General features: G+C 36.7%; 2 protein-coding genes and 1 pseudogene across 2 annotated transcripts; 1 reads left to right on the forward strand and 2 right to left on the reverse strand.

Annotated features, from left to right (window-relative positions):
* Positions 1 to 832: 832 nt before the first annotated feature.
* LOC141640247 (nuclear pore complex protein NUP58-like) lies at positions 833 to 5999 on the forward strand. Its single transcript, XM_074449099.1, has 6 exons — positions 833 to 1300; positions 1401 to 1515; positions 1996 to 2454; positions 2851 to 3361; positions 5146 to 5186; positions 5518 to 5999. The coding sequence occupies exons 1-6, from the start codon at positions 984 to 986 to the stop codon at positions 5551 to 5553; spliced, it is 1479 nt and encodes a 492-aa protein (XP_074305200.1). The 5' UTR covers positions 833 to 983; the 3' UTR covers positions 5554 to 5999.
* Positions 6000 to 6323: 324 nt separating this feature from the next.
* On the reverse strand, positions 6324 to 8541 carry LOC141640248 (salicylic acid-binding protein 2-like; annotated as a pseudogene).
* A 2814-nt stretch (positions 8542 to 11355) lies between these two features.
* Positions 11356 to 14513, reverse strand: LOC141640246 (L-ascorbate oxidase homolog). Its single transcript, XM_074449098.1, has 9 exons — positions 14441 to 14513; positions 14092 to 14263; positions 13875 to 13984; positions 13522 to 13792; positions 13323 to 13422; positions 12635 to 12980; positions 11981 to 12349; positions 11824 to 11902; positions 11356 to 11717 (listed from the first exon to the last, which is right to left on the reverse strand). Exons 2-9 carry the CDS (start codon positions 14233 to 14235, stop codon positions 11520 to 11522), a joined length of 1617 nt encoding a protein of 538 aa, XP_074305199.1. The 5' UTR covers positions 14236 to 14263; positions 14441 to 14513; the 3' UTR covers positions 11356 to 11519.
* Positions 14514 to 14951: the final 438 nt, after the last annotated feature.

A 14951-nucleotide genomic window follows, 5' to 3' on the forward strand; every position in this document is an offset into this window, starting at 1 on the left:
GGCGGGGCGGGTACGATTTTATATTTTTACCCGTTGGGGCGGGATGGTTTTGGAAATTTGTACCCGCCACGGGTGGTGGGGCGGGGATGGGTACAAATTTTTCTTGGTGGGTACGGGTACGGGGGAGCCTATATCCACCACCGCCCCGCCCCCAATGACATCCCTACCGACTAGACCTGTCAAACGGGTCGGGCGGGTCGGGTCCCAAGTCGGGTCATACGGGTCGGGTCAGAATACGGGTCGGGTCGAATACGGGTCAGGTCAGATACGGGTCGGGTTATACAGGTCACGGGTCGGGTTAAGGTCAGAATACGGGTCAAAAAATAATCTCTAACGTCTTTTTTAAACGATTTTTTTAATTAAAAAAATATTTTTTTAAAATGTAAATCATATTTAAAATTAATATTTTAATCATATTCAACGTTTATATTAATTATATTGACATAATTATTAAAATAAAGTTTTTTTAATAATTATTTTATTATTAAATATTATAAAAGTTATATAAAATTAACTTTTTAGTTGTTTTTGTAATTTTAAGCAATAAAAAAATTATTTTTTTAACTAATTTTTCAAATATAATATATAAATATTTTAATAAAATTCTTGATTTACCTTTAACCCAACGGGTCGATCCGTTCGGATCGGGTCTCAACCCTAAAATAACGGATCATTTCGGGTTCGGGTCAAACGGGTCGCGGGTCGAAAAAACCGGGTTTGTAACCCTAAAAAACGGGTCGGGTCGGGTCGAATTTTGACAGGTCTTAGTACCGACGCAGCGACGCTACCTTCTCCTTCTTCCTCCTCTGTCCCCTTCCCACCTTCTGTACTAGTTTACTAGGGTTTTAAACGACAAGCACTCACAATTCAAGGACTCAATTCTAATATCCCGCCAAATTAATCTCCTTCTTATAATCCTTAATTAACTAACTACCCCTCAATTCCACCATTCTTCTAGATCTCTAGCACCACCAACAACAACAATGTCATTCTCTCTCTTCTCCACACCCCAACAACCACAACAACAACAACAACAACAACAGTCCAGCCTCTTCAACTTTAATCAACCCCAACAACAACAACAACAACAACAACAACCGAACCTTTTCACCCAACAACCCCAACAACAACAACAAACGGCGTTTCAATTTCAGCAACCACAGCAACAATTCCAGCAACCACAACAGCAACAGCAGCAACAACAGTTGTTTCTTTTTACAAACGACAAGACGCCTGCCAGTTACGGCACTAAGTGGGCGGATCTTCACCCCGACTCTCAGAAAGTTCTCCTTAAAATCGAGTATCTTTTCTTTCCTAATTTTTTTTTTTTTTTTTTTTGATATTTCTGTCATTAGGGTTTTTGTTATGTTAATTGAGTGTTGCTATATTGAATATTGTAGGGAAAGAATACTGGAGTATAGAGATGAAAGCCTGAGATTAGATCAATGTAGTCGTCTTTTCGATTCTTCCGTTTCCAACAACGCTTTTGAACTCGATGCTAGCCGCATTCTTCAGGTTTCGTTCCTTTCTTTGCCTTATTTTTACCCCTGTTAATTATTACCTTGTTTCCAACCTTTTCATTCGATGGACTCAAAGCATTGAAATTTGGTGTATTTTTTTTTATTGAATTAAGTACAAACTTTAGAATAGTGTTGTGGAAATTAATCACATTCATTACTCGAATACGTTCTTGTTGTTGCTGGGTTGTACTGCTGTTTCTTGATATCCATCAAAGATTCTTTTATCTTAATATTTTGACAATCTATTTGCATCCAGAGTCGTGACTATAGGGTCAGTTTTGCATGCACTAGGGTCAATTACTAGCCGACTAACCTCTCCACCACAACAGTTTCAATGCTTTGTGATTTATTGTTAGATTTGTTTCGCTGTTCAGTGACTATGTGCATGCATATTATTTATTTTGGTTACAAGGGAATTATGGAAAGAGGATATGAGAACGAACAGTCATTGATAGATGGTGTGATGTCATGGCAGGAACTTGGTGGAATTAGTACTTCAATGGAAAGACAAAAAGTTGTAATGCAAGAGCTAATGACTGTTGCCAAGGACATGCTGAGAAATGCTGAGATTGCAGTTCGTTCTTTTATGATGCTTCGATCCAGATTCCTTCATCAGAAAACCAACCCCACCTCAACTCTCACCTCTCAAGGGCCAACGCCTCCTGGTGGTTCTGGTCAACCAGCTACAACCAATACGTTGCAAGTTGTTGACTTCTATAGCGGGATTCCAAAGAAACCATCCCCGTTCATGCAGCAAACAGTTATCCGATTTGAGAAATACCTCGGGGAATGCCGCCAGTGGATTGAAGAGTTAGAGCAGCTTCTTCTTGCAGACTCTGATCGAAACTCCATCAGTTTTAACTCGTCAGTTGTGCAGTCTCTTCCTAAAGTACTGACCAACGTTCATGAATTTTTTGTGTATGTAGCTGCTAAGGTAATGTAACTCACCATAAATTGTTTCATCCTTCCACTTTTTTATTTTATTTTCGTGATGATAGAGAACATGTTATTGAAGATAATAGATTTATTAAGTGAATTTGTGAACAAAAGAACATGCCTGATAAGCACTCAAATAGCTGGGTTATGCCTTATGCCTTTTTTAACAAACCACTAGACTGCAGACTCGCAGAGTCATTGGTGAAGTTCTGGTTAGGTTGACTCTGACTCCCCTTGCTTACATCTGTTGAGAAATACTCATAGATGTCAACAGTAACATTTTACTATTCTTCTTCATTTATGATTTTATCTCGTGTTCTTCATGCATCCCTATATCCGTTCTAACTTATGTGAAAACTGCTGCCTCTGCTAAACATTTTGCTGTTCATTTTAGGTGGAGAGCATTCATCAGTACATTGCATCCATGAGAGCAGCATATCTTGCCGACCAGCGATACCGTGGAGACGTGAATGATCCTTTTTTGGAGGCCGATAGACGTGAAACGGCCAGACAAGAAGCAGCTGCAAAGAGAGTACACCCGACATTGCATTTGCCTGCACCACCACCACCACCACCACAGCCTACAACTCAGGTTGCTGGGTTGTTTGGCAGCTCAGCAACTCCTGGGGTATCAACTGCGCCACAGACTTCGTCATCATCTGGTCCTTCTCTTTTTGGCACATCATTGTCTACTCCTGCTGGTAGTTCTTCTGGACAACTGTTTTCTACCGCTTTTTCTACTCCTGCACCTTCTCTTTTTCCATCATCCGGTGCTTCTTCCCAGTCATCTCTCTTTCCTTCCTCGTCACCATTGCTGTTTGCCTCAGCCTCAACTCCCTCGCTGTTTGGCGCCCCGTCATCTGCTGCTAGTGGAAACTCCCTTTTTTCAACGCCTTTTGGAACAGGTACTCACTCATAGTATCATTTGCTTAAAACATTATGTAACTTTATTAGCATTGATAACCTGAAATCTCTGTGTACACGTGGAAGGTTTGTGCATTACTTTCATTGTGAACTGAGTACGTGTGGCCTAACTTCTCCTTTGAAATTATATATACTAAGAAATCTTGTGATTCATTCTCTCTTCTTGAGCTCGTATCTAAGCATAACCGAAATTCATAAGGCATAACTATATTGCAATACCAGCCATTAAAAGTTGGTTAGAGTTATAGGCCAACTTATGTTACTTCGACACCTCAGAATGGCTGTGTCTCCCTTCTCCAAATTCCGATGTTCCATCATGACACTTTTAAATCTTCATATTAGGCCAAAAACATGAGACTTCTCATGAAACAACCTTGTCCGACACTTGGCACCATGTTGGCTGCGCTTGCAACAAAGTAGGAATAGCACAAGGCAAAAGTGACCGATCTTGTTAATCTAATGTAAGACCCTAAACACCAACAGAATCACCAACAAAAATATGTCCAAACTCATCCTATTTGATCCGTAGTTGGCCCTTGCTATTCTATACCTAACATTGACCCGATTTGAATCCATCCAACCCAAAACCACTCAACAACAACATTGCCTCAGTGGCTCCCTCAAGTTGCAGGGTGTGTGTGTCTTTGTTGAAAAAGAGGGCGGGGGATTGCTGTTGTTTGTCTTCGGATGTACGCAGCCTTACTCCCGACTCCTGAAGTACCAACACAAAGAGCCTGTTGCCGAATGAGCCTGCATCAAAAGACTGCCCGGGAGAAGGAATTAAAGACCAAAAAGTGAAATTGGCAGAAACAGGAGAACTTTCGCATTGCCTCAGTGGCTCATGCACGCATAGGCACAGCCACCAGCGAGGCACACTACTATGCAAGTTCAATATGTTTTCCTACTAGTTCAATATGTTTTCCTACTCCTCAACATGTAAATCTTCTTTAAAATCTAAACAAGGAAAATACTGCACAAACCTTTATCTACAACATTCATATATATTTTTTTTTTGTAAAAATTGTGCGCCTTGTGCCTATAAGGCGCCGCCTTCGTCTTGCGCCTTTGGCTTTGTTGCCTCGGTCTCTCCTGGCCTTGGGACACCTCATGCCTTTAAACTAAAAGTGGAAGAATTCTATGGGAAAGAAGTACACAAGTACTGACGAAAATCTTATTATAGGATTAAAATGACATTGCTCAGGCCCGCATAACTTCACCAGGAACCACCCTGAAATTACTTTCCCTGTACTGACACGTACCCAGAATGACACGGTAATAGCGCATTTAGAAACAGGTTGGAACCTGAAACAACTCTATCCCACCTAACCGGAGCAGAAGTGCTCAGAATACCCAAAATGAGCCAACCTGAAATGACCTGACGTGTACACCCGAATAATCTGTTTGCTGGCATGTTACTGTATTCAAAGCTTCTACTGTGCAATGAAATAGTGAATTGATAGGTGGTTCAATTCACCTCGAAGCTTAGCAAGCGCAACATTAGGCTGTGCAAGTTTGTTGGTGTCAGTTGGTGTTTGCCTTTGTTGGCTTTGTCGTGGTCTTAGCAGGTTTTAGTGTTCAACATAAACCCTTGCTAAAATGGTGAGATATTATGCTGCATTGCTGAGTAATTGGCTCAGGTTTATTCGTGGCAGGTAGTCGGGCTGGTGTGACTATGCCTTTCCTAGCATAAGTCCTGAGATATTCACATATAGGAGGATCAACGATAGACCTTGTCATTTTGATTAGTGTCTTTTCTGATTGACAGGTGCTGCATTAGCATCAGGGTCAAGCCTGGGAAACTCAACTGTAAGTAGATGTTTTTTATGTCTTGATTTTTTTTGGATAAATGGAACCTAAATAGATCAATACATAAGAAGTTTGTCTCCCATGTCTAAGCCACCGGAGTTTTGGAATCAAGGCTCTGTTGTTGCCGTTGTTGTGTATGGCATGTCTATTTGGTGTTGCGTTTTCATTCTCCTACGGTTTTACAATAGTGGATAAGCTTGTATTCATAAAACTTGTAACCAGTGCATGGAATGCGTAAAGTTATTTTATACGACACAATCATAAGTAACATGTAAAGGTAAACCCCATGTCTTTGCTGATTACTCACTGTGTTTGCATTTATGGTTGACAGAGAAATAAGGGAAGAGCACGCACCTCAAGGCGGTAGCTTAAATATTTCTAGTTTAGGGAGACAAAAAGGTCGCATGACTGTGTCAGTGGTTGTGAAATTGAGCATTTGGAGCCTGATGTTCTCAAGTGAATACGTCCACCATTCATTAAAACTTGAAGCTGCTTTGGATATGGGAGTGCTGCCCAAAGATCCATCGTCTAACAGTCTGCCTTGAGTTATACAACATTGCGGAGCACACCCTTGGTCGGGTACAAAGTCGTCGTAGAATACCTGGAAACCATTGTTTTTTATTTCTATTTTTTCAGCCTGTGTATTAATATGATTGACGCTCCGAAAGGAGCCCCTATTATTTGAAGCGATAAGAATTCTACATTTGTCTTTACTCTTTACTCTTTAGGGGTGTGATTTAGTTGACTTTGTTCACCTGTCATTGTAATCTTAATTGATTCCATACAAGTATAGAACACTGTTTTTCTATGGTCCTTTTTTCTTTTCTTGGATTTGCACCTCTAGCTTAGTCTGGATTTTGAGTTGATAGAAGTTTGGAAACACGACCGCCTAATTTTGTTGCGGCTGCATTTCAAAAACTGAACTCAACTCCTTAAATTAAACTTGAAAACTCTTTCCAGCTGATCATAAATTTCATTCGTGCTAGTGGCAATGCAACAATGTTAGTTGATGCTGTAAAACTAACTTCTGATTAGAGCTGCTGATTTAGGGAAAAAACACGAATAATATTTTTTCGAGGGTAAAAAAAAAAAAAAAAACTTGAATAATCGACTTGATAGATTAGAACTTGAAGTATGTTGAGATGAAGCACGTATGAAGTTGTGCAGAAAAATGGATGGCATTTTAACAGTATAACAACATTTGGTGCTGCTGCTTTCTCTTGATCGGAAATAAGCAAGATTTATTCTCATTAACATTTTTATTCATAATGCAGCTGTATTATTTTTTAGTGAAGATGTTCATGGATGAGCAATTTCAATGAGGCAATCACATAGTTTCTGTGGCTGGCTGATCATTGGCGCGTGGTCTGCATCTTCAATCTCCTTGACTTCTGGCACTTGACTATTTGTGATCATCCAACGTGCAAATTCCTCGGTAATTCCTTGGTCTTTTTGCAGATGATGATGTAAACTCGCCTGACTGAGCCATACCCACTGTTAGAGAAGTTGTTTGCCTTTGCCAGGGATGTGAGAAAGAGCGACCCTGGCCTTTGCAATGCCACTGCGAGCTCCACGTCCTACAAAACGAGAAAAATCTTTTTAATCTTAAAGGATTTGTTTTCGGATATCATTCAAGGGAGAAAAGGCTAATCGGAAAATGTGATTTCTCAAAGAAAGTATAATTATTGTAGTTTGTTCAAAATTATGCGTGCGTACCTGCGCAAGAGAATGGCTGTATAAAATTTGCATTAACTGGCGGTTTATGAGCACTGCTGTCGAGGGCTCTTCTTGGGGACCGTAAGCCCAAATCTGTGAATCCAACCACCCTTGTTCAGAAAGGGCTTTATCAAGCTTCAAACATAAGAGAAACAAGGCAATATTTGGACATCAGTCAATCTTGCTACTTATCATACATACTACTCACTCCTTTTGTTTCTTTGGAATTTCATTATTTAATTAAAAATAGTTATGCAAATCTTAAAAAGCATGAAATAATTGCCATGGGTGAATTGGAAAAACTGGAATTGTTTAATTGCTTAAAATCCCATGAATTGCTTTTTTCCGGGCATTGACGCATTGCCAATACCTCCATTATGGAGGAAATTTATAAAACCTAGTCCTAGGTGATTAAAACTCCACATCAGTTCGATTTCTATATGCCAACCAAATGAATTTTAAGCAATTCACGTGAGAATGGAACAATTATTTTGGATAAATTTTGGGAGAAAGCGGATAATAAAATTCGGATAGAGGAAGTTCTACGTAAATATAAACTCATTATATAGGAGTTTGCTATATTCCGACCCTAAAATTACTCATTCCGCCCCCAAAAAATACCGTTTTGCCCTTGAATAATAAAACCCCACATTTTGGTAACATTAATTTTAGTATATTATTAAACGATAATTAATAACAACGATAATTAATAACCAAAAACGATTAAATTAGAAACAAAAATGACGATTAGAAACGAAAAAACTTCAAACGACCATAACTTTGTGCTCGGGTGTCCGATATTAACGATTTTTTTTTTCAAATTGCTTTATGGCCGTTTAAAGTTTTTTCGTCTTAATCGTCCATTTTTGTCTTAGTTTAAATCGTTCATTTAATCATTTCATCCATCATCGTCTAACATAAGTAAAAAGTTCATTAATTCGTTAGTTCAATATTATTTTTTTGTTAATTTATCCGTAATTAATACGATAATTCATATCTAATTTAAGTTACCGTCCCCCATTTCCGATTAGTCGATAAAAATTATTGCTAGAAATATTATTTAGAGGGAGAAGGGCAAAGTTGGAAAGTTAATTGAATAATAGGGGCGGAATGAGTAATATAGGGATGGAATATAGCAATTTTGTAGTATATATTACCTTATCCACAACAAAAGATGGTTGGTGAATGGTGTCAGGCATAAGAGCAGTAAGAAAAACAGCAGCAGAAATCTTAAGAGGGAAATATTCCATGGCTAGAGCAATATTCATTCCCCCAAGGCTATGCCCAACAACAACGACCTTCTCGAAATCTGGCAAAGACGACATGAAATCAAGCAAAGGCTTGCAATACTCTTCAAATGTGTTAATTTCTTCTATTTTCTCAAGGTTAACACCAGAGGCAGCCATGTCTAAGGCAGTCACCTTGTGCCCTTGTTCCTTTAGTAAAGTTGTAAGCTTGTACCAACACCATGCTCCATGGCCTAACCCATGTACCAATACAAAATGCTTCTCTTTTTTGCTAACATTCATTTTTTTCTTGGAAGTTTTCTAGATGTTACTTGGAGAATAATTCAGGAGTTATTCCTGATATTTAAGGAGTCCTATCCAAAATTTGATATGGGGCCCTAATCTTTTCATCATTTATATCATCGTAATAATCAAATTTAAGAGTTTAGTTTTATAAGTCATATAAGTTGTTCTTATATTAATTAAAGGCGAGTATTATTTCATGGTCACTTTTAATACGCTAAAATAATCACAAAACGCTCTAAATTGTGTAATTGACTCTAAGGCATATTCTTATTGGCTAACTAAGACATTTTCGGCAATTACTAAATATAATATAGGATATTTTATAGAGATAGTTATTATATTATTTTAGTAAATTATAATTGCTTGTTAGAGAATATTTATGGTAATTAGTCACAATAAGATTGAATAAATAACTAAAATAATATAATCTTATAAGATCACACATATGAGCACAATCAGAAAATATATCAGTTCTATAAGAAAACAATATAAGCACCAATTTCATTTCTATTGTTTTCTAAATTAGTATAGCAACCCGCGCTACGGTAATTTTATAAAGGCTAATTCTAGAGATTGAGTGTATTAATATTATTTTAATAAATAGAATATGAATTTAATTTAATGTAAATGTACTTTTATATATAAAACGTAACCATAGGAAATATTCCATATATAGGGGCATAGTGATTGACGGCAGTATTATTATTAATTGTGTAGAATATTGTAGTAGAAATATTCCATATATGGGTTGACTAAAATATTTTGACTACAATATATTAGAAGGAAAATATATTAGAAGAAAATATTCTAGAAGGGAGTATTCCACATGGGGGAAAGATGAGCGGAAAACTTGAGCGAGAATAACACAGATGTGTTATTCTTTTAGTCTATAGGGGATTGTGTAATTGCTGTTATTGGCCAACCTTCATTTCTATTGTTTTCTACATACATCACAAAGAATATATCTTCGCGTGTTCCGATCAAGAGTTATCTATTCCTTTTGCCATAATAAAACCAAGAAATTAGAAACGAGTGATTTCGGACCGCACAAAATAAATAACTATTAACTAATATCTTATATATATTAATACAAAAGACAATACTCAATCCTCAGCGCGCCACGTCATTAATGCAGGTTTTTTTTTTTTTTTTTTTTTTTGGAAATTCATGTTATGGTGGGATCCGTGAGTGTGCAATGTATTTATTTCTTCAGATTTCCGTCTTTTCAAACATGCGATAAATTCCGTCTTATACAAGTTCTATGAAATAATATTATGAAAAAATTCTATGAATTAATATTATGAAATAATTTTATACATTCCGTGTAAATAAAATCAATAACATATACGCAGATTGAATTACAAATGCGAGTAAATGAAATTGAATTACATAATTTTTAAAACAAAATTACATAATAATAAAATTACATAATTTCAAGAAGGAATTATATTTATATACGGGATCGAACATAAAACGCAAATGAATTACATACATAATTTTTTAAAACTACATGGTACAATAATTTTTGTTAAAAAAATAAATCTTGACGGAGTATTTACTGGGAGTATAAAATATTCATGTATTTTGGTTAATATTATTGTACCATGCAGCAACAACATCCCAACATAATTTTTTAAAAGTACATGGTACAAAAAATTTTGTTTAAAAAAAATCAATTATGACGGAGTATTTACTTGGAATATAAAACTCGACAACTTAACTATCAGCCGCGCACACCGAAAATGGTAGGTGACAATGATAGGCAACCGAGTTAATTTAGTCTTCAACTAGAATTTAAAGCAAATTTTAATTTTTTTTAACTGTAAAAAAACAAATAAATTTTAACTTAATTTACAAGTGATTAAAAATTTTTTAATAAAATTTTTATGATAAATAATTCGCAATTGTTGTAATAAATATTTTTTTTAATAATAACAACACGATGAGTTAACAGTCGAAAAATTTTAAAATCTGTGCTTTTTAGAAAAAATAATCCTCTCAGATCCGTATAGAAAGCCGTTCATCACCGATGATTTATGTACTTGGAGCAAAAATTATGGCAATTTTACTATCAATCTCGCACTCTGTATTCGGAAGATGACAATGATAGGCTACCGAGTAATTTCTACTTCTACAAGTACGAATGATAGGCAACGTTAATATCGTCATGATAGTTTATGTAGATTGTAGATTTAGAACAACTAGATAAGTACAATAGAAATACAAAAACAAATATACATCCAAAAACATTAATACTGACCAAATACATACCCGTGCAATTTTGCACGGGTTTAAAACTAGTAATTATTTATATTATTATGATGTGTCTACCATAGTTGACAAAATGCTGACTGCATTTACGGAAAAATAGAAAACAAGGTTTGGGGGATGTAACATTCATCTACCTTGGAGTCATAGGTCCCAAAAAACCAATTTTGTGGAATAATTTATTGATTGATTTAGATGAGGAATCTTTTGTCTTCTAAAAATAGGTGAAGCTTGGCTTGGCTCATCAATTGCGACATTTTTGGACAATTAAGGTTATGAGATTATGAGGTGTCTACCATAGTTGACAAAATGCTTTTGCAACAATAATTTCTCAAATAATATACTTTTACTCCTTTTATCTCAACTGCACAACTCTTGATTTGCATTAATCCCGAACAATAATAATAGTACCTATCATCATACAACATGAGGCTTTAAGAATAGTTGGGTTCTGGACAGATAAGAGGGTTGTCGAGTTTATTTAGCGTTACTTTGTGTCGAAAGATTGTTTATGAAATTTGTGTCACCAGCGGGTAATTAACAATAGTATATGAAAAATTAATGAATCTTGCAGAATAAAGGAAACTTGATTATTAATATAAATTATGATTAAGGAGATACTTAATCAAAAGTACAATATAATTTTGCTTCTTTTCAAATCCTAGTGTAAACTTAAGTTGAATATGTTCCCCATCATTCGATTTTTACAGTCACCCTTTCGTAACTGATGCTTTCTTCATGTCGGAAAGTTGTAATAAATCTTTCCTTGGGGTTAAAACTAATCAACGAGTACTACAATGAATAAAGGGAAATGAATCTAATACTTAGCAGCCTTGCCACACTTGAGGGCATTCGGAGGGATATCAGCCTCGGACAAGAGGCTTTTTTCGTCGTTCCACACCCGGAAATAGAGTTCCTGGCCCAAGTACCTCCTGTGCCATATTTCAGACCTCAGGTTCCACATTCCCTTGTTATCTACTGCTGCCAATACTACTGTCCATGAGTTTGGGTACACCTGCAAATACCGCCAATTGTAATCTCCATCGATCAATATCTGTATCGATCAGTTAATAATCTAGGCGACATCTGCAACTACTCGATACTTTTTATTTGTAGTTTACCTGTACAGTGGTCCTCCATACAGAATCGACCAGATTGTATTTTTTCCTCATTGCAGGAGTCCATTTCTTTGCTCCATATCTAAAACATGACTAATCATCAAAACCAATCATCAAAACATCCAACATCTAAAGTAACATAGAAATCAATCTGACTTACGCGACAACAAAGAAGTTATGGCCATCAAGATGCCAAGACTGGAGCGTTTTTTCTTTGTTTTGGAAAACTATTTCCACAAAATCATGAAGAGCAAGGCCAACGACTGATGTTCCATATTCTAGACGCTTGCCGGGTGTAGGAACATCCTTAATTGTGTTGAGGTTGAAGACATCAGGGATGTTGTAGTAGTCAGCAAGCTTCAGTGGAGTGTCTGGATTCACATAAGAAACCTGGTTTACTGCGTAACGCTTCTTACCATTAATCTTGCCAGCAGAATTGGCCAGTATCAGAGTCCTTGTAATCTGGATGCCCCCATAATGGTAAGATCCTTGAGGGTTTGGCCTTGCCGCATTAGCTGTAAGGTTCCATCTACAAGAAATCGAGATTGGCACTTGTTACTCACACAACTTTATCTGTAATGGTTATATTTCATAGTATACTTTCATATGAGTAATATTGAACTGCGTGCAGACGTGCAGTGATGTCATTCAGTTATTCAGATGAATTTTGATTTTGTCATTCAGTTATTAAGATGTTTTGCATCCTTTCGGTTGACAGTTTTGAAAACACGCGATTAAATTTATTTTAAGAAATCAATTTAGTTCATTTTAGTTAAGCACATAATTACTCAGAACAGAAGGAAGTTGGTTGTACCTCAAAGTTCTAGCTTGCTTCATAGACCAGTGAATTTGATAAGTAGGGCCAACGGGCAAAGGATCAGCAGGAGGAGTGGTTGAACCAGTGTAATGTAGGATGGCTCGGCCAACAAGGTGTTTTTTGGTGAATCGAGCTGAAGCAACAATGTGATAGTCCTTCACCATCCCGTGGAGGGTCACCAAGAAAGACATGGATTGGCCTGGATGAACATCAAGTGACTCGTACATTTCTTGGAGGACGTGGGAACCCTCAACCTCAACTAGCTTTAACATGTGCCCTTGAATTCTAACATTAACTGAAAGCATTGTCCCAACATTTGCCACTCTAAACATGTATGTTTTCCCTGCACCAACCCATTCTACATGTTAGGACGCAAATTGGCCCGACCAGAAACTGACCCAAACCAGATTATGATTCTACATGAAATAACATTTTTATTTTGGTACATAAATTGTAGTCTGCTAGACATGTTCAATACAAAAGATAGGCGGAGAAAGCCAGGAAAGCAGTTCTGACATTGAAAAGTTGTTAATAACAATGATCTGAAACATTCCTTAAAATGACCTGACACGGGTCAACAGACTCAAAAATGACACAAATTGACCTGTTCATAAAATGATCAAACAAGAGTGAACTATCATAGGACCATTTTACCATAAACATAGCAAAACATGGTTAAATTTACCTGCTTCACCGGTGAAGACAGTATTTTTAGGATGTCCATTGATAAGTATACCATCAGGGATGGGCATAGCTTGTCCTAAGTCCAACTTTTTTCGAAGTAGCTGCAAAACAACAACAATTTAAGGTAAAATCAACAGCTTCAAACCTATAAAATAATAAGGATAGTCAACGTTCATAGTAGACGAGTGGCAGTGAAAAACCTTGAAGTCAGTCTTGTACCAGTCTCCAACAGTGAGAGTAAATTGTTGAGCAGGTTCAGGGTAAGGGCTAGGAATGACAGGTCTTCTGTGAATGTTGAACCCTCCAAACCCACCACCGGTTCTGTGCAACGATGTCGAGGGGTAGTAACTGTATGTACCAATTTGATCCTTAGCCTGCATCCTGTAAGTCCAATTTGAGTGAGGCGGTATAGGACAGTTTGTTCCTAGAACTCCGTCTTGCCACGACATTCTCCTCTGCCACATTCCATTCCTGCAGTTACACAACAACATAAACTTTTAGTTGGTGATTGACTGACAAAACAGAGAAAATAAAGTTGCATACGTATACTAACCATGTCATGAGGAATGGCTCGTCGAGCTTATTAATGACGTTAACAATGATATTGTCATTGGTTTCACAGTCCATAGTTGGGCCAGGCAACTGTCCGTTAACAAGAATAGCCTGAAAGATGACAGCATTTTATTTAGTTAGGATGAAGTTTTACCTAATCTTTAAACTTAATTTTGCAAGAGAAAAAGTAGGATATCTTTTGAGGTGAAAGAACCAACCCTCTGAGATACACCAAGAGGAGAAACTGTTCCATATGTGATCTCCAAATCGTAATATCGGTATGGACTTTCTGCATTAAGTCCAACTAAAGTCGATAATGCTAAAATTCCGACAAGGAAAGCCAAGTATTGCGTCTCCCCCATCTTCTAAATTGTAGATTGAACAATCAACCTGCTTAAAATAAAAAGACGGACATACACATTAATAATCATTAATCATTTTACATTCGCGCAATACAACCGTAGCCATATGAGATAATACAAAAAGAATGTAGCTAATGTTGCAATGTGAGTGATTATGTAACAGTATGACATGATTATAAGATTAATACTACAAGTCTATGATTACCTAGTAATAGAAGAGTAGAGCAAAGAAAGATGGAGTTTTAAGTGTGTAGTTTCCAAAGGCCCTTATATAAACCAGATTTTATTTTAGTGAATTTATAAACAAAGAAATACTGACAGCCATTGAAAAAATGAGAATATGCCACGGTGGATTATATTACGGCGTACTTCATGGTTTTTTAAGTGATCATCCTTTATTATCCACTTTCTTGCTTGGGCAACGGAGGATACTACATTCTGCAACCTTCATTTCTGTTTAATTCCAGTTTCGTGTTTATTAAAAATACGCAATATCAATTTAATTTACGGAGTATTATACAAATTATATATGTACACCTTACTTGAACATGATATGTTGATTATGTTCTAACTTCTATAGGCTCGTACCTCCCCAGTTACGTTATCTTAATTTCTGAAAAAAAAAAACGTTTCTGACTTACAGTAGGAAATGATAAAGAGTCGGAAATATGCAGTTTTGATCATGGGTAGACACTTTTTTTTTTCACGGGCCAAGC

Source organism: Silene latifolia, unplaced genomic scaffold (genome assembly GCF_048544455.1).
Source record: "Silene latifolia isolate original U9 population unplaced genomic scaffold, ASM4854445v1 scaffold_75, whole genome shotgun sequence".
NCBI lineage: Eukaryota > Viridiplantae > Streptophyta > Magnoliopsida > Caryophyllales > Caryophyllaceae > Silene > Silene latifolia.